Source organism: Haliotis asinina, chromosome 3, assembly GCF_037392515.1.
Source record: "Haliotis asinina isolate JCU_RB_2024 chromosome 3, JCU_Hal_asi_v2, whole genome shotgun sequence".
NCBI lineage: Eukaryota > Metazoa > Mollusca > Gastropoda > Lepetellida > Haliotidae > Haliotis > Haliotis asinina.
In genome coordinates, this window is record NC_090282.1 from 15526158 (window position 1) to 15547559 (window position 21402).

The 21402-nt window shown below is 38.3% G+C and overlaps 1 protein-coding gene across 2 annotated transcripts in view; it reads right to left on the bottom strand.

Annotated features, from left to right (window-relative positions):
- Positions 1 to 21402, bottom strand: part of LOC137277548 (E3 ubiquitin-protein ligase RNF19B-like) — a 30998-nt gene that overhangs the window by 9220 nt on the left and 376 nt on the right. The window contains exons 2-6 of one of the 2 annotated variants that reach the window (XM_067809331.1): positions 8534 to 9141; positions 6184 to 6377; positions 5687 to 5831; positions 2323 to 2485; positions 1923 to 2034 (exon numbers count right to left, since the gene is read on the bottom strand). In XM_067809331.1, the coding sequence (XP_067665432.1) occupies positions 1923 to 2034; positions 2323 to 2485; positions 5687 to 5831; positions 6184 to 6377; positions 8534 to 9096 (1177 nt within the window). In that variant the 5' untranslated portion in view covers positions 9097 to 9141. The remainder of the gene's footprint in view (positions 1 to 1922; positions 2035 to 2322; positions 2486 to 5686; positions 5832 to 6183; positions 6378 to 8533; positions 9142 to 21402) is intronic. The other variant, XM_067809332.1, reaches the window with a different exon arrangement.

Genomic DNA, 21402 nt, shown 5'->3' on the forward strand with positions numbered 1-21402 from the left:
TATACAGAGCGCATATCCACGCACTAGTGCATGCTCAAGGCACTGGTATTTTTCCTTCGATCATTAGATGTCAATCTCAACAGCACATTGTATTTCAATCTCAACTCCCTGGGGAGTATATAACTCTAGTTGCCACTTGGCGCACTGAATTTATTGGGGCTCTCTCATCCTAATGAGGTACCTTTTCACAGTGGACTGGGACATATAGTCAGTACTTTGTCCAAGTTCACTGCACGTTGGTGTACCTGCGACTAGGTGTCTGCATGTATTCATGTCGCCACCATCTGGTCATACACCAATGGATTCATGGGTTCTTTTTATGTGCATTAGGGGTTGTGACAACACTGAAAGGGTCTGCACACAAAGTTGACTCCAAGGTGTTTACACCCGGTCACAGGTGGGCTCGATCCCAACACCTCAACCTCGCTGGATCACTAGCCTGACGCCTTGGCCAGCTCGCCCACCATGTCACAAGCTAAATAACTGGTATGTCCACCATCAGCATTGAGAACAGCAGTGCACTGACGACGCATAGAGCCTATCAAACGTGCAAAGGCTCCCCAAAGGGTACCCCATGTACAAGTGAGGTGCATTGTAATACAGCCTGCTGCCAATGGCAGCTCATTCGGTACTTCCTGCTAGTTACTTTTTTTTATCTTGAATAACATCAAACGTGCAAGTTCTGTTGCAAGGTCAAGGACATTATCTGGTGGATGAAGACAAGGCATAAAAGTCGATCCATCTCGTCCCAAACATGCTCTATCTGGGAAGAGATCCGGTGAATTTGCAGGCCAAGCCAGAAAGTCAACGTTGTGGTGCTGCAAGAAATCAATAGCAACCCTTGCCGTATGAATGCGCGCATGGTCCTGTAATGTTAACCCGGGGCCATTACGTTGCAGAAAAGGAATTGCCACAGGTCGAAGAATCTGATCCCTGTAGCCCACAAAAGTTAAGTTGCCTTGAACAATCACCAAATCATCTTTGGTGTGCTGTTATTCCACACCAAATCATCACGGAACCACCACTACCACCACCACCAAAGCGATTCCAAAGACACAGGCCTATGCAAAAACGTTCTCCCGTGCCTCCACAGGCACGTTGACATCCATCACAGTGGGAAATGTTAAACCTGGATTCATCTGTAAAAACAACATTTCTCCACCCAAACAAAGGGCTGCGGACATGATTTCGTCACCACATTCGGCAAGCTTCTTGATGACGTGTCAGGACAGATCGTATGGTGGGATGTTGTGGTCTGATTCTGTGATGATGTAAACGTTGTCTAACTGTACTGGGGTGAATACAGCAAAGTTGTGTGATGGTCCGGGCAGTCATCACTGCAGTCTGAAATCTGTAGTTAAAACAGGTCACCCTTATCCATCCGTCCAGTCTTGGCGTTGTTACATGTGGACATCGAGAACGTGGCCGACTGACGACATCATTTGTGTTCTGGTAGTGTCTCACCAGTGCAGAAATGGTGTTCTGGCAGTGGAAGTGTGCAGCCACTTGTTGTTGAGACATTCCACCATGGACCATCCCAATGGCCTCATGAACTTGCACAGATGTTTAGCCTTGGCATGGTATACGGTTCAATAGTCGACTAATGTTTTGAACGATCGCAAGAGCATGGGTTAAGCTTTCTAAAGTGACAGTGTTGTGGCATGCATTCGCTGTTTCTCTTTCTTGGAATGCACATGCAACAACGTATTGCACATCTCAATGACGAAACCACCCGTGTCACAGAACGTGGCACGTCTATGCATGTTGGATACATGTCACTAATCTCTGAGTTTAAATCCTTTTGTGTCTACAAAGGTTTGATAAATTTAGATTGTAAATAATTGTACAAACTTTTTTATATGTGCCTATTATACATTTCTTCCAGATAGAAGTAAAAAAGGAACCACAAAATGGTGACATACCAACAGCCAGGCCTGCTATGATAGGAGACACCAAGATGGAGGCAGCCACACCTCCTGTAATGGCCAGGTTACGCCGATGTTTGGAGGTGGAATTCTCATATCGGGAATGGAGCTGGAAACAGGTATGCAAATATCCTTTAGCTTTACACAGAACATATCAGATCTACTAGAAATGTGGTTTCTCCATAAAATTCATTTTCAAATATATTATTTGACAAAAATAATCATCAATAGTCTGATAATCTGAGTCATGGACAATGTTCGAAAGTAAGTAAAAGGGCAAAACTGTTTGCATTTGTTTCTAAGGCACTCTTAAACTTTAACCCTTAGCATTTGGGCCATGACAAAATCAATGTCACTTTCCTGCAGAGTTTCAACAAATAATGGAAAGATGGCTTACCTTCCTACCAACCCACACCGGGATTCCTATGATCATTGCAGGCACAGCTATACCTGCCACCAACGTAATACCTACAGGAGCACCAACTAGTGTCCCTAGCTGCCACAGGATCTTCTTCTTCCTACTCCAGGGCTTCTTCCCCCAGAATGTACAGCCAGAGGGACTGCAACATGCAGAAAGAAACACTCCATAAACGTTTGATACATGAGCTCATTCTTAAAATAACATTTGATGCTGTCATTGTATTCAATACAAAATGTGCACTTTGAAGAGTAGAAATGTGATGCGAATATACACTACTTAAGACATGCTAAACAGCACTGACACATGTATGGCTGTACCCACCTATTGTGACAGATTAACAGCTCAGGTGTTAAGAAAATCAGGTGTTCCAAAACCCCTACAGAGTAGCATACACAGAAAAAACAATGGAAGGTTTTATTTTGGAGCTGTTAAACTAAATATGTACAGTTTCTTATTATGTGTGCTATGTCAGCGGAGTCTGGAACTTGAGCAGTGAAATCAACCGCGCGAATGGCTGCCTATCAGTACAGGTAACAGAGATAAATAATCATTGATTATCCAGGAATTAGCAATAATTGTTGAAGTAACCTTTCCAAGAACAAAATTTGACAGTAATTATAACATTCTACATCAGTGGTAATGATGGATTACGTTTATGCATGCCTTGTAAACAAAACACCATCATGAACATAGTTTATGAGGAGGCCATAAACAAATACACAGCTTTGTGTATGGAGTGATTCAGTGAGTCTGGATTCACTAGAGATGGGCTTCATACATTGCACACTGCACCCATGTGGGGAATCAACCCTTGTTCTGCAGCATCATAAGCAATTATTTTAACCCAATGTAGGCTGTCACCATTTTTGAAGATATTGGGTACAACAGTTCATGAGATATCGCGTTAACAAGAATCTGAATTGTGGTGATCTTGAAAATAAGCACAAGGTCTCCAAAACTGACTGGCGTTTTCGTAATCTGCCAATGTAGGCTGTCACCAAATTTGAAAATATTGGGTACAATAGTTCATGAGATATCGTGGTAACAAGAATCTGAAAAGTGGCCAAAGTGTCAAGGTCACCAAAACTGACAGGTGTCTGCATTATCCCCCAATGTAGGTTGTCACCAAATTTGAAGATATTGGATACAACAGTTCATGTTTGTTTTATTGACACCTACACATCTGTTTTCCTCTCTGCTAAAGACAATATGCAAAACACAACTAACACAACTTCAATCATTGACCACATGCCATTTGCACTTAATACTTATCAGGCTATACACCATTAACAAAATACACTGATTTACGGATTGCGCACTTGGCTGTTTCTGTCACATTATGTAATTACACAGACAGGCAGATGTGATACTTGTACACATGACATGTTATTTTATCTTACCTCACACATAAATGTCGCTGTCTGATTGGCTGAGCGCTCTTCTATTATTATCAGGGTACCCCATGTACAAGTGAGGTGCATTGTAATACAGCCTGCTGCCAATGGCAGCTCATTCGGTACTTCCTGCTAGTTACTTTTTTTTATCTTGAATAACATCAAATAATGCAAGATGGATGGAAATGACCAATGTTTTGTGAATGTAAATCGATACAAGGGAGATAACTCTTAACCTGTTTTCTGTGTCATCCGCAAAATCTAGCGATGACTATGAAAACACTTGACTCTCTTTCCAATAAATAAATTTTGACTAAACATTCAAATGTAGTCCCTGTGAATATTAAGAAGGAGAATTACATCTCGCGCAGACTTTACCAGGACAGTACCAATGGGATAAAACAGCAAGTTGCAAGATTTGAATCGTCTGATTCACACAGGTTGGTTGTAGTGTATGATCCGATACCCATGCTTCAAACAGTTCAAAATTAACATTGAGGTGTTTGGTAAGATAAATATGCCACCCTTTGGGCTCAGGGAACATAAACAAACATCAACGGTACCGCAACCCATGACCCCTCGTGACCAATGAACAATTTATAATGTCTGTAGGTTGCAAACAAACTGCATCCACTTTTCCTGGATGACTGGTTTCAAGTTATGCTTTGTACTTGGAATGAGTTTCCTATCATGCAGTAGTTCACCATCTCAGTGTTTGTTGATTGGATCAAACACAGATGCAAACAGCATGTATTTACAAAACATTATTTATGGATAACAACGTGTTCTATTGTATATGATGCCATGTTTTGGTATGGATTCTTATACGGTCATCACTCTTGCTTGACAACTGTATGGGAATCCATACCAAAACATCGCATCATATACAATAAAAGACGTTGTTATCCATAAAGAATCATACTTTCTTATTACTCACCATACTTCTAAAATGCCAACCAAAAAGATCATCTCTATATACACAGAGTCCACTGCATAATAGTAAATGAACCAGCCCGTGAAAAGTCTTTGATACACACCAACTTATTCTGAGCAGGTTTGGTCTCCCAAGTGCTTCGTTCCGAGGGAAGTCAACCCAAGTACAAAATACTGCACTTTCGATTCGCTGTTGAACGCATACAGTTTTGTTTATTTTATTTTTATAATTAGTAATGCGTATTTTATGCAATGAATATGTGATAACTGGGACTGAATTATGTTTGTTATTTTGGTTGCATGTGACCTTTAATAATTCTCCCCATTGACGATATTACTGTTTATCAATCTCTTAAACCAGGCCCCAGCCTCAGTTATAAGAGTGTGCTTCTTGTGAGATGTAATATCACATTGATGAACTCATAGTTTCTATGGGTCACAGGGTGTAAATAGAAAGTGCTCTGAGTTGCCTGCCCTTGGTGGGCTTATATATTTTTTTCTACTTCCAGTGATGGCTCTTGTGGTGTCTTGTGTTTTCAATTACATTCTATGACATTCTGAGAGGGCAGCGATGTAGCCTAATTTGCTAGAATGCTTGTGTACTGTGTAGAAGCCATGTGCTTTATAAAGCATGATAGCTGAGTTGTGTGACGGGACTCCGGATTTATACACATCTGTCTACCATCATGAACATTATCAATGTTTCAGGACCTACCACACTTGTCTATTTAACTGCTGTCATTGTCAACAACCTTCTGTTTTCACTGTCAATGCCAAGTTTGTGGTCAGTTAATATTTCAGATTTGTGATCCAAAATTTTAAATTTGTGACTCATTTGCATTGTACTTGAAATCTGTATTGTCATTCATTGTAACCTTGTTCACGGTTTATTCAGCATACAGTAGAATACTTCAGACTTGTCTCATGTATATTGCTCAAAAACATTTTATGACATTAATTTTCTAACAGTAACACTACATATATGTTTCAATTGTTGGAAGCAAGCATGTCACCTGAGATAGTGCAGATCAGAGATTTCCTTCATGCACAGCCAGCAGAACTCTGCCCCACACACAGCACATGTCATGTGGTTACAGGACCCATCATTCATTTTAACGATGAATGCTCCACACCTTGGACATGGCTTGATGTCATCTTCTGTCATGAAACAAACAATTAAGACACAATGTTCAACAAATTCTCTGACTGGCACTGGAGAATTCTTCTTTCTAAACATATGATATCTCAGTGAATACAGTTCCACTGAAAAAACTAGAATATAAAAAGGTATGACTGCGCACAAAACAATCCCCCAGGCTGTAAAATTTTATGCTTTTCAGTGAAACATGGTCTGCTTGTATTATCAATGAAAACAGCTAGCAAACACTTTAGCTGCTCTATGAACTGCAATACAGACACCTGTACTTCTGCAAGTTCACAGTTCTAGTCATTATTCAATCTAGGGTCCTAGATATATAACAGAGGACTAACTGATCAACTTATAACTCACTCTGTGATCCAGACTCATTACTGTAACTGAGTGAAGATGATCGTATATTGGGGGACCTCTCCGCCCTGGCTGTGTCACAGGTCTGGTTGGGGTGCCAGTGCTGCTTGCAGTGGTAGCAGAAGAAGGTGTTGCAGCCAGGCCTCTCACACTTCAACTTCGGACACCCTGCACAACCTGTGGCAATCACTGCGTACCTGAAAATGTCAGTATGTAGGATCATTCCCCAAAATATTTTCTAATCGGATTTAGACAAATCTCAAGATCGACTGATTGCAGAAACAAGCAGATAATTGCCATCCCTAATATATGTTGTGGGACATCCACCTCCAGCCCACCACCACCCTGCCACACTGTTCTGTTCCTACTGGGTCCAACCACGACACTAATGTCCTGAAAACATATACTAAATTTGGTTTCCCTATCTATAAGGGTTTCTGAAAAAATCTGTCCCTACTGGGGACACTGTACCAAGTCAAGGAAAAACATGAAAAGAGAAATAACTCTGTAGAGAACCATAACACAGTTTCAGTTTTCCAACTCCATCAAGGCATTCATACCTTAAAAGCACATACCAAGTTTCCATATCTACACAGTTCCTGAGAAAATATATCCCCATTGGAGATACTAGGCACTATGAAAGAAAAAAATGCATGATGAGGGCCATATCTCTGTAACAAATTGCAAAGTCAAGAAAAACATGATAGGATATGAAACTCGGAAAAGAACTGTAACATGATTTCCATTTGGAGGGTTGCAGTGTTTGCCATGACACAGAAAACCTTTGTATCTGACTCCCCAAAACATGTCCATGACACAAGGGCCAACCAAGATGACTCTTGAATTCTTAAGCATGGATGCAGAAAACCTGCTTATTTGATTCCCACAAACATGTCCATGAATTACTTTTATGACACCAGGGTGTCATAATGACTCCTAAATTGTTATAATACTGCTAAACAGTGGGGTAGGGGAGAATGGGGTTGGGGAGAATGCTTTCTTGCCAAAATATATTCAAAGTGGATATATAATGGTGTATTCAAATTCCGCTTGGTATGTAACACAAGTTCTGATTGGTCCATGCTATAATTATCTAACTGTATAATCAGCATATAGTCACAATTTGACAACTGATTAACAAAAACTTTTCAATGTATCCCTATACTATAGGGGTAGTGCTGTTTATCATTTGCAGAAGCCTTAGGTCTTCAATTAGCTTCCCTCTTATAGCACAATGGATGGAAATGGTGTTAAAAAAGTAAACATAGTATCATATATTTAATTGTAGGTTTACTTCAAACATCTCACATCTAACTAGAGGGCAGTTTCCTGATAATTCCATCCATTTTAGCTCTAACACTATGATTTATTCAACAAAGTCAGGATTAGTCAGTGCACATAACAATGAAAGAAACTACTTTTTCTGTTGATAGTGCAAGTTTAAGAAGTGATATGATTATTCTCTGATCTTGAGCAACTTTCAGCTGGTTTGCATAATGAATTTCTTTACTAAACAAAAAAAACAAACCCCCCTCCCCTCCACCCCGAACAAGTTGAATCAGAATGTGGGTAACTGTACATGTAACTAAATTTGCGGCTATATAACAAACACAGTTCTGGACCTTTCTGAGCAGAAATCGATTTAGAAACAGACAGCATCTCTTCCTAGGTCAGCAATTTTCAAAACTCTTAACCATATTTCTCAGCCAGCCATTTTGCTTTTAAGCAAAGAAAACCACAACAGAAATAGTCCTGCCTCTGCAGCCTACCGTATCACACTCATCACTAACAATGCAAACAATACTGCAGTATTGCAGGTCACACTTCATTCCCATGATAATACTGACTTGAACAGCAATATGAGACATCATTCCTTATATTTATATTTATAATTACAAAAGTACTTACTAATTTAGAACCAAAATATTTAAGTAACATTAGTTATTTTTTATACGTTCATCAAAAACAGTTCGTTCCAGTTATTGGCATGTATTGTGCAGTGATCTACTGGTGCATATTTAAAATGACTGAGTAGGTCTTTTTTGAAACTTCAAACCACTAAAATATCATAATTTCTTCCAAACTATATGTTGTAACCTTCCTTACGTTAAATGGTAAATAACTGTCACTTCCTATATCTAGTGTCCAATCTCATTCTACTAACACAATTTTTTTTTGTGTCTTTCGCTAGCAAATCCAGAAGTGAAATGGACAAGATAATGCTGCTAGGTCTCTAGTAAGACCTGTGTTTTCATTTCCTGGAGCAATCAAGGTGATTGCATGTAGACAAGCTTGTTTCAGATGTGAACTTAGGAAAACACAAATACTCATGAACATAAATGTGATGACTTACCCACAGTCTGGTGCTGGACACCACCTTGCATCAGGATCCATGGCTAGGACACGCCTCAACATGAAGTCCTCATACTTTGTCATGAGAAGTTCATCTCGAAGGATCATCTGGATGTCATTCGGGTGGAATTTCTCAGCACATTCTGGACATGCAATATTGATACGACTCTCAGAGATCTCAATCTGCAAGTACTGCTTCAGACAGTCCCGACATGATCGGTGGTGACAGGTCATGATTTCGGGAAAATTGTCCAGATCCTGGTCCACCATGCAGACCGGACATTCTCGGCAGTTGTCCTTTCTCTTTGACTGGGCAACTGCAGTGACACTGGGAGGAGGGCATGGCACTATAGGCAAGGGGGGAGGTGGAGGCTCAGTCACAACATTTAGGCTCGTCTCAGATCGAGCAGAATCAGAGTCCAAGCTGGCGTGTGACTTGGACCGATTACGAGGTCTCCGTACATGAAATATTCTCCTTAAGGAAAATGTTGAGCCCTTCCGGTGATCAGACCCTTTGGAAGTTCCGGAAGAGGTTGAGATAACTTCACTGTCTCGCTTCTTCATGGCTGATGTAAAAACAGGATATGGAGGGATGTGAAGCTCAGATTCCTAAAAGGAGAGACAAACAGCAATTTAGCAGAACATCACATCCACGATATTATATATCTTGAACCAATGAAAGCAAACTGCAACATATAGATAACAAATACAATGTAGTCTGACTTTCTTGAGGAATGTATTATATACAAACTGTAAATTGAAAATCAATGAATCCCATTTGTATACTAACTAATGAGGCATGATACACTTTCACCATTAAAACATGACATTTTAGGACACAAGTCATGAATTAATTTGATTAACAACGTGAATGGCTCTTAATATTAAATATACTCGCATCGTGCTGACAGGATTAAGCACGAGTGCCATAACTATGACATCCCACATAACACATGCTGAGCAACCAGCTGGTAGCTCTGAAACAAGCCCACAACTGAAGGATTAAATCTGTGTGTGACTCTAGCACTATCTCTGTGGATTTGTACATGAAAGGGATCCAGAATTATTTTACAAATGTCTGAGACAAAAAGCCACCAGTCTATGTATTGTTCTAACACAGACTCTTCAGAAAGTCGTTACACTAATCATATACATATGTACATATACAGTAACATACATGTGACTATATACATACATATACATAATGACCATAACTGTATTCTTGCATCATAATACAAGGTTGTTTACTGCTTGTCTATAATATGACACAGGAGACTTAATTTCCATTCAAAAACATTTAACAATGTCCTGAATTAATAATGTTATATATTAGTGAGTGAGTGAGTTGAGTTTTACGCTGCACTCAGCAATATTCCAGCTATATGGCGGCGGTCTGTAAACAATGGCGTCTGGACCAGACACTCCAGTGATCAACAACATGAGCATCGATCTGTACAATTGGGAGCCGATGACATGAGTCAACCAAGTCAGCGAGCTTGACAACCTGATCCCGTTAGTCGCCTCTTACGACAAGCACAGTTGCCTATTATGGCAAGCATGGGTTGCTGAAGGCCTATTCTACCCCAGAACCTTCACGGGTCGTTATAAACTAGACAAATAATTTAGGGATATAGATATATTTATGATTGATATTTCATTATATTTTCAGTAAGTAAGTAAGTAAGTAAGTAAGTAAGTAAGTAAGTAAGTAAGTAAGTAAGTAAGTAAGTAAGTAAGTAATATATCCGTAACTATTTCTGTCCAGTATATAAACATACAGAACCAGAGTTAATTCACAGTGTCCATGGGATGGGCCTGACTTGTTCAGCTTTAAATTAACTGTGCACCAACTGTTAGTGACATGGTCCAGCTGAGTGCACACACAACACAGCTTGTAACAGTGTTTATCTACAACAAATCACACCTACTTCAGATTCTACTAATAGCAGCATACAACATGCAGACAAAAATTGCTGCAATCATCTACAAACATTGACAAACAAGATATGATGTAATCAACTCTGTCATAATCAATAACATCTAGTGCACAACAAACTCTAAATGTCATCAAACAAGCATGGCTGTCACAACAAAGTAAATTGTTGATCATTGTTTAACTATTGTTCTGTACATACCAGTCTTACATCAGATGTGAGTTTTTATCTCTAAAGGATGATTAACTATTAGCCTAGTCCAGGACCAGAAATACAAATCATTACAAAGAGTGATTGGATAGAAGATCCACATGTAATCACAATTGTCGCCTAGCCATATCACCTGAACAGGGAACACCCAAATCCTCCATCTGATGCCCAGGGCCACACTATTTAACAAGTGCCGAACCAGAAATAATCCTATTTGAGTTCACACATGCAGGCAATTAGTGGTAACCTGCATATAATATTTGTTTTGACTTGTATTATCTAATTACAACAATAATCCTGGTAGCATTTATGATTTCGGCACAACTGTTGGCAATGTTCATGGCATGTATCACATCATGGGCTGCAATGATTCACCAACACCTTGATTCAATTTGATTTTCAACATACAGGGACCTTGATACTATCTTTTTCATTTCAAATCTTCATAGAAATGAAAACATCAGATTCAGATTTCATTTAACTTTCAGAGTCAGCTTTGTTTATCGTGAAATACTCTGTCAACTTGGCAATGTCTACCAACAACTGTCATTACATATTTAGCCTTGCATCAACCAATCACTTTTTGCCATCTTGCAGTTCGAAACTGCTCTGAGTTGGGAGTCAAAATTATGTTCTGGCTGTGTGGAAATAATATAAATAAGTAGTCAAATATTGAGTTGAAATAGTGACAATGGCTATGGCCCACCTGTCCTAAGTCACGTGGGCCATTTAGAAATAGTGTGGGCCATGTCAATATGCTGAGACTTGTTAGATATACAGTACCTAGTAGTTACTAATATAAGTTCACCTACTCATACAATATTTGACATCCAATACAGACAATGTCAACAATTTGAACACCGCAAACAAAAAAACCCCAAAGATTTGTTCAACATTTATTGAACAGTTTGGATTAATCAAAATGAATTTGAAAAGAGAACACTCCAAAACTGAAATGAGAGTTTTGTAAACAGTATAGAGTGCAAGTTGGTGCTTAGCGATAAAATGACTCTCATTTTGTTACAATCAGGCAATGTCAGTCTTTAAGTTTCAAAATCAACTTCAAAGTGAAAATTGAATACTTGTCATGCTTAACAGTTTCCTCAACAAAGATATTGTTCTCAGCCTTCCTGATAGAAGTATTAGAACAATATATCTGAACAGAATCACTATCATAATCACTGTATGTGAGAAGTTGCAACAACATTTTTTGAGAAAACATGTGGACGTGATAGATTATCCTGGCTGGCATCGCTCCTCATTTCCTCTTTGGTTATCATTGCTGCGGTTGGTTGAGATTTCTGTATCGTCATCACCACAAGGCATTTGCTTTTTCACAAAAACAGAACAAATTTTTGATTGACATCAAAATTGTGATTGTGTCACCCATGACAACAAAAGTATGAAACTGCTACAATGCAACATGATTGAATCACTCAAAGAAACCTACCAACCAAAATCTGTTTTACAAAACCCATAAGATTTTCACATAGCACTGAAATGTATGTTTTGCATTGTCGTTTGAAACAGTTTGCAAATGAAAGTGGTATACAGTGTTCTTGGTATTCAAAACAACAGTTTGCTTCAGTGAGGAAAGGTAGCTTTGTTACAGTTATAAACCTGTGTTTTGAGTTGTGCATGAGTAAATTCATCCTCGATATCTCCAGGGTATAGGTTCCGAAAAGTCTCCACTATACCTTGGACGCATCTACGGGTCCGCCCGATAATTTTATTACCTCCCTTTGCTGACTCCGCTTCTCACAGAAGCGAATCAGATTGGTCGCCGTTATAACCGAATTTGCCAGTGTCAACAAAGGTAGCAGTTGCAACTGTGAAGGTTTGCTCGCCGTGCGACTTTGGGGAAATCATACATGCAATTTTATAGGTCCGAAATCTTTTTAAAACATATGCAAGAAATCCATCTAATACTTTCAGAGAACCTACGCATGGTTTGTTTGCCAAGTTTATTCGGTTAGAGATTTTAAAAAGCGAAAGTGAGTTGTGATTGGTTCGCTCAAATTCCCAGCATAGGCACCTGATTGGATAAAAAGCCAGCCAAGGGAGGTAATAAATTTATCGGGCTGAGCCGTAGATGCATCCAGGGTATAGTGGAGACTTTTCGGAACGTAGACCCTGGAGATATTGAGGATGGAGTAAATTTTGAAAACAAACTACTAATAATTAAAATTTTATTGTGTTCAATAAAATTCTGGCAATCTGATTGGTTCAGTGGGAACATTTCTTTTGATTTCATTTCCCAATGAATCTAAAAAGCTAAGCCACGCCCACCAAACCAGACTATTTTCGGACCTGGGGAATGACGGGGAATACCTTTACATGGCGAGGGAATTCCCTTACACTCAGGTACCCTAATGAACTTTGGATAAACATTGAAGTGATACACTCTGGTTAACATAAACAAACAACTCAAAATTATCCGTGTGCGTTAATGATGTTGTAACGTCTCGACAAGAGCATGTGCACGATGGAACATCGCAATACAAGTCACATCACAGCCTCTTTCCACTTGCGCAAATACTGCTGCCACTAACAATCTCAGTTCCACTATCTTCATGTCATCAGGCTTCATTTCCAATTCTCACTTTTCAAACTGAGTCTTTCAGTTCGCTCGTAATAATTCAAATGTTTGAACTTGAAACTTTGCTGTTGCTGGAACGTGTCACGTTGTGTTGTTCCGTTCTGATTCGCCACCTGATGTTAGCTTGGTTAATTGACAGCAGTTTGGGGATGCTCTATGCTGACTGGCTAATGTTGGTAGGTGTGTCATTTTATGTGAATGAGTCACCTGAGTCATGTCACGCCATTGCCGAATTCTTACACCGAAATTGTTAATTGGAGGTAACAAAGATACCTGTTTCGATGAATTGATTATGTTTAAAGAAATATTGTTGAAAACCTTTAGTATTTGTTGTTGAATTTAATTATAAGAATTGACTGTGTATTTCTTTCGTTGCATTGAGGTATGAAACTAAAAACCAAGGTGCAAACTTTTACAATAATCTGCTATACGGATTCATACAGTTTGCACATTGGTTTTTAGTTTCATACCTCAATGCAACGAAAGAAACACACAGTCAGTCCTTCAATGAATTTCAGATTTACATTTAATGTCATTTGAGTGGGCCCGCGGTCTGCCAGTATTTATGCACCAATGCATGAATGGTGCAAGAGCACAGCTTAGATTAAACACTGGTTTTCTAATATTTCATAACAATCATATCAGTCAGAGACTTCCTGCAGTCTTGTCAGGGATAGAAATGCAATTTTTTCAGGGTGCAATAGGACACCAGAGAAATAATTTAGATTTTTTGTGTAAAAGTATGTGTGCCAGTACCTTTTGATGATACAAATTATTTTAAAACATCACACAATTATGTCATTTCCATATATGTTTTAATGACAAGTAAGCATCTGACATGTAAACCTGTACGCTTGACAGCTGGACTTTTTATACACTATTATGGCAGCAGGAATAGTTAATTTGTCATGGACATCCAGACTGATTTCCTGTTATATGCCATGGCATTAAAAATGGCTACTGTTATGGTAAGTTATGCATGTTAAGCTGTGAGTGCCAACGATATTGCATTTTCTATAAAATGAAGCACAGTTTTATTCTTGTAACAGTAGTCATGCCACCACATCACGTTCCATGGCATGCAAATTAAGCACTATTTCAATCTCTGCATGTCAATTGTGAAAATGTCATGTTGGCATAAAATAGTCAGGCTACAACAAATAAAAGTATTTAATGCATCGAAGAATGGCTATTACCAATATGTATTAATTTCTATGGACTAACCTTTTTCAGTCATCAGTAATTTGGTAATTTGAATGTGGTTGATGCAAAAATTGGTAGAACCTTCCATCCACAAACAATTTAAAAGAAATTAATATAAACAATACTGAATGAAATTTTGAAACAAAAAAAAATAGTTACAACATACAGTAAACATCACTTTAGATATACAAACAACATGTGTCATAGCAAGATCAATCTGGTACTGGGGATACCATGATACCCTCACATCATCCGGCATGGTTGTTCCGGCAAGTGCCACAATAGTGTGTATACACCACTGATGGTAATTGAAATTCCCGATCAGGAAATGGATATGCAGGCCTCTACTGTAACATAAGCCTTAAATGTCTACAATTTCCATGATCCTACATCAAACAGACTCTGGTGGCAGGTTAGTGTCAATTTCTATCCACTTTCCACAGTTATTAAAATAAATCATGTGGTCATGTGATCATCCATAACAGCAAAGTACCAGATGTTGGTGTATCCTGGTTATCTGAAAAACAATGACTCATTTTTCACACCCTGTTTATGATCCTGCTTAGCTGGCAGCACTAATTGATTGTCTGTCCTGAAGCCAACACACTGGCTCAACCAACCAACTGGCAGCATCTCTTCTCCAGCTGTCAATAAGAACTAATATGTCAGTTTCATCTATAACAGCACTTTATCTTTTTTTTCACTCTGTATTTTATTTTCCCCCCAAAAAAGCGTTACAGGTTCCTTACATTAACTTGCCCATGGCTCAGTTATCGTAAGTTACAAGTGCATACTTAGACGTGTTTAACCTTCTTTGTTTTACATGTTATCATGTAAAACAAGTGTTATCAGAAGATGACATATCCCCCCGGCCCCCACATATTTGAAAGGACATATCATCAGACAGTAACTTATAGTGTTTTTAGACCAAGTCTGAATTGTTTCCATGGAATTCATGAAAAATATAAATGCCATATATCTGTAATCAGAAAAGTCACAATTTCAAGATCTGTCTCGTATATTTGCCAAGATCTTTTGAAAGATATGAAATAGTTTTCGAGTTGTGCTCCAGAAACGAAGTCGGCAACTTGTTCATGGAACCAAGAAAATAATACATCATACAAACCTTTAAATAGCAAAAGGCACCACTTTGGGGTCTGCAACACATATCTACCAAGTTTTACAGACAGATATTTGGAAGTTTTTGAGTTCTGCTCCGGAAATGAAACACACCTCTCACTTTTGAGACTAAGTCAAAAACGTTTCATGGAACTGAGAAAATGATAAATCACAAAAACCTGTAAGTAGCCAAAGGCACCACTTCAGGTTCCGATTGATATATCTACCAAGGTTTGCAGAAAAATATTCAGCGTTTTTTGAGTTGTGCACTGGAAACGAAGCACATCCCTTTATTTTGAAACTAAGTCCGAAACATTTCCATGGAAATCCAGAAAATAATAAATCACAAACACTTGTATATACCAAAAGGCACCACTTTGGGGCCTGCCACACACATCTACCAAGTTTTGCAGCAAAATATTGAACAGTTTCTGAGTTATGCTCCGGAAACGAAGCTCGCCCCACCATTAGACTAACACCAAAAAATAAAAATGCCAAAACTTTGTAAATAGCAAAAGGCACAACCATAGGCATCCTCGATATCTCCAGGGTCTACGTTCCGAAAAGTCTCCACTATACCCTGGATGCATCTTGCCCATGGCTCAGTTATCGTAAGTTACATGTGCATACTTAGACGTGTTTAACCTTCTTTGTTTTACATGTTATCATGTAAAACAAGTGTTATCAGAAGATGACATATCCCCCCGGCCCCCACATATTTGAAAGGACATATCATCAGACAGTAACTTATAGTGTTTTTAGACCAAGTCTGAATTGTTGGCTTTTGGCTGGCTTTTTATCCAATCAGGTGCCTACGCTGGGAATTTGAGCGAACCAATCACAACTCACTTTCGCTTTTTAAATTCTCTAACCGAATAAACTTGGCAAACAAACCATGTGTAGGTTCTCTGAAAGTATTAGATGGATTTCTTGCATATGGTTTAAAAAAGATTTCGGACCTATAAAGTTGCATGTATGATTTCCTCAAATTGTGAGTCGCACGGCGAGCAAACCTTCGCAGTTGCAACTGCTACCTTTCTTGACATTGGCAAATTCGGTTATAACGGCGACCACTCTGATTGGCTACTGTGAGAAAGCGGAGTCAGCAAAGGGAGGTAATAAAATTATCGGGCGGACCCGTAGATGCGTCCAGGGTATAGTGGAGACTTTTCGGAACGTGGACCCTGGAGATATCGAGGATGAACCATAGGTTGAGATAATTATATCTATCAAGCTTGGTCTAAAAATATTGAAGGGTTTCTGAGTTATGCTGCGGCAACAAAATGATTATGGATGAACAGATAGACGAGGCGTCGATTATATTCCCCCCGCATTACATGCCGGGGGAATAAAAAATATAAATGCCAAAAGTCTGTAAACAGCAAAAGGCATAACCATAGGCTGAGATTAAAATATCTCTCAACTTTGGTCTAAAAATATAGAACGGTTTCTGAGTTATGCTCCAGAAACAAAATGATTACGGACGGATGGACAGACAAGGTGTCGACTTTATTCCCCTGCATTACATGCCGCAGGGATAATGATGACTGAGAGAGATAGGTTTTAACATTTCAACATGGTTTCAGTCATACAATGGATAATAACTGCCATTATTATGTTTCAAGGCTGTTTGCACCATAGTGGCCATACCAGTGCTTCTTTAGGTGTCACTTAATGATTTATCCTAGACCTGGCTTTCCTCTGACAAGACGTAAAGAAAATTCAGATTTTGAATTTTAAGCAGTGTTAAACCCAATGTACAGTCATTCGGTCAGATATTCACCATGTTTGTGAGATACTCAATCTCTGCATTCAAATCCAAGACATATGTTTCTGGCATGTCTAAAGAATGCTGCTCAGGTAAGCCATGGATGGGACTGAGATTTTATTCCAGAGTTCACAACAGATTGGACAGATACAAGTTTTGACAGGTTACACTGTAGTTCTGACAATGCAAAAGATGCTACTTATGCTTCCATGATGTAACAAATTCAAACAGATTTGAAGACATGCATATTTTGAAGAAAGCAATATTCCAGTATTTTTCCAATGTGTAGTCATAAATATTCATAAACATTTCATACAGCAGTATGACCAATCCACAAACAGAATGTTTGTACAGTGAGAGAGGTAGAAACTTTCTAAGAACCTGGATTCATAACTACAAATGGCTGCAGCAAAATTCAGAAAGAAATATTACACATCAGCTTTGTATAATTCATGTTGAATATATTCCAGTGACAAGGCTTAATTCAAATTTTGGCATAAGTACCTTGAAGAGGCTTGCTAACGGCAATTTTCAAGAACAAGCTGTGGTGTAGTCGCTGCAATATGTTACATCTGTGAAAGTTGCCTTGCAAAATATTCAGTGTATCACTAATGCTACTTGTTGATGATGATTCATAAGTGTGAACCCAAATGTTTTCAACATAACACCCATGCATTTATTTGTAACAAACGTTATATGTAGATATGGCCTTATGATAGAAATCGGAATTTGGAATTTAAAACATAGAAACTTTTTTAAATTCAAAACACTTTTTTTTCATCCTTGGAAAATTAGGTTTGAAAACAAGAGTCATCAGAAGATGACATATCCCACCCGGCCCCCACATGTTTGAAAGGACAAATCATCTCAGTTACTCGTTGTTTTTTTTGTAGACTAAGTTTGAATTGTTTCCATGGAATTCATGAAAATTATAAATGCCATATATCTGTAATCAGTAAAGTCACAATTTCAAGATCTGTCTCGTATATCTGCCAAGATCTTTTGAAAGATATGAAACGGATTTCGAGTTGTGCTCTGGGAACGAAGTCCATCCCTCCATTTTGAGAAAATAATACCTCACAAAAACCTTTTTTTAGTTCTGCTCCAGAAAATGAAACACACCTCTCACTTTTGAAATTTGAGAGAAAGTCTAAAACGTTTCCATGGAGACCAAGAAAGTAGTAAATCACAAGTATTGCAGAAAAATATTGAACAGTTTTTGAGTTCTGCCCATCCCTCCATTTTGAGACTAAGTTCGAAACGTTTCCATAGAAACCAAGAAAATTTGAAATCACAAAAACTTGTAAATAGCAAAAGGCACCACTTCAGGTTCTGACTGATATATCTACCAAGTTTTGCAGAAAAATGTTGAATGGTTTTTGAGTTGTGCTCTGGAAACGAAGCCCATCCCTCCATTTTGAGACTAAGTCTGAAACATTTCTTTGAAAAACGAGAAAATAATAAATCACAAAAACCTGTAAATAGCAAAAGGCACCACTACAACTTCTGACTGATATATCTAAACAAGTTTTGCTGAAAAATATTGAACGGATTTGGAGTTCTGCTCCGGAAACAAAGCCCACCCCACCATTAGACTAACACCAAAATGTTCCATGGAAAAACAAAAATAATATAAATGCCAAAAATCTGTAAATAGCAAAAGGCACAACCATAGGTTGAGATCTATCAAGTTTGGTCTAAAAATATTGAAGGGTTTCTAAGTTATGCTCCGGAAACAAAATGATTACGGACAGACGGACAGACAAGGCATCGACTATATCCCCCCGCATTACATGCCGGGGGTATAAAAAGGATGTTGTGGTTCCGATTACCCGACCAACCCTTGAATTCTGGTTCCGCCTCTATTTTTTTTAATCAGTATGAATAAAATAAGCTTTCAGACACTATTGTTTTTTCCCAGCAGTGATGGACACTGATCACTCTGATAAAGTTGACATGATGACCTCAAGTCTGATTTAACAAACTATTTATTTCCTAAAAACATAAAAAATAAATGAAAATCCTACCTACCTTAGTGCCTACCAACCCTGAACTTCAGAGACGTGTAATCAGAACCACAACATGGCCTTATGAACCACACAAGAAAATAATGCTACTTCTACTTAATTCTATAATTAAGGAAATAATCATTGACTAGAGAAAAAATAATACTATCCCTTAATTATTACTAAATTCCAACATATATTATTCAGATAGTTAAACTAAGTTCCATAAATGAGATTATTATTCGACAATGTTAAGGGTGTATGAGTAGGAATACAGACATTTATAGTTTGTATTACACTAGAGTGAAAGAGTTGAGTTTTACACTGCCATATTCTGCACCAATTGCAGAGCAATTCTGCGCAATTGGGAACCAATGACAAGTGTCAACCAAGTCAGCAAGCCTGACAACCCGATCCTGTTGGTTGCCTCTAACAACAGGCATATTCGCCTTTTATGGCAAGCATGGGTTGCTGAAAGGCTATTCCACCCTGGAACTTTGCGGGTCTGGGAACTGGTTAAAGTCTCAAAATTGATCTTTAGCTTTGACTACAATTGCCACACACTTGCACAAACCAACTGTAGGATAAGAAGAATCAAACTTACAATTTTGGTCTGGACCAGTTATAAGGAGCTAAGAACATTGTAGTCTGTGACAAAACTGCATTCAAGTTCGTGTCTGCTTCATGGAAATAATCAGTTTTAGGTTTAGAGATTGCTGTAACATTGCATAAAACTGTATGATACGCCTCAAGACTTCAACAACACGGAGAAAGCAGCATCGATATAAGGTATGAAACATCATTACATGCGGTAGTGAACCATGCATGTTTTGAGTTGATATCATAAAGTACTGTTCCCTGTTCACTGTACCTTAGGTGATGCTGGTAACGTGTGTTAAATCAGGTTATTCTGAACGTGTTACAAAGAAAAATCACCACCTAAATGCATATATGGAATATAGAGGATGTATTTATGCATGTATTTTAGCATTAAACATCATGTCTGAGTGCGAAGTTCGAAGCGATGAAAGCCGAGATATCACTTGAATATGAAAAATAGTAAGTTAAGTTTGTTTGACAACTCTTAAGAGTACTTCTGTTGATTTTATTCTTCATTTTATCCTTCAATCTATGCTGTCTTATTTCTGTCCTTGTGCAAGTGGATTAGGGCAATTTTATGGCTAAGACAGCTTGTAACTAAGAATGCTGGTTATTGAAAAAAAAAACCATGCAGTTCCTTGGTGTTTTTTTTACAGCAAATTGTACAAAACACATTTGCAAATTTCACATCTTTAAATGATGCCTAATGTATTAAGAACATAATGCAAAGAAGTGTTCTCTTTCTTTGTGTCTGATTATGAGAAAACCTGACCGATTGCTTGGTCATATAGTCACTGCGAAAAGTCTGATTACTTCAATTAAACGGACAACAACTACTGATTACCTGGGACTGGTGGATAATAAGGCTGACTTGGGTACCCTAATACCCTGAACTATTACGATCATGTGACTAACGGCTTAAACAATGTAATATGCTATTCTTCCACGATTTAAAGGTTTTATTGTCTTAGAAGTTTTAGACACAATTGTACAGCCATCTGTTTTGGAATATAATACATGGTTATTATATTAAACAAACTCAAAATTTATAGCCTCTGAGCTGAAGAATATTTCTTATTTCCCACAAATTTGATGTCGGCATTAGCATGACGGGTATCCAGGTAAAGTAGGGTAATCATGGTAATTGGGGGTGGGGTAGTTAAATTGCACCCCTCCAAGCCCTAATATGAATATGATGCATACCACTATTACCAGTATTTCCACTAGTACCAGGCCTACTTAACTCACTTTGATTTAGGTTGTAAATGTCAGGAAACTGCGACAAACAGACAGGAAGGCTGGTAATTGAATATAAAGGGCCAATATAAATTATGACTAAGGTATAAATCAAGGACTGCAGAATTTATCTTTGCCATTACGTTTATTACAGAGTATTTAGGATCAAGACGTTTGATTTCTAAAATGTCAAAA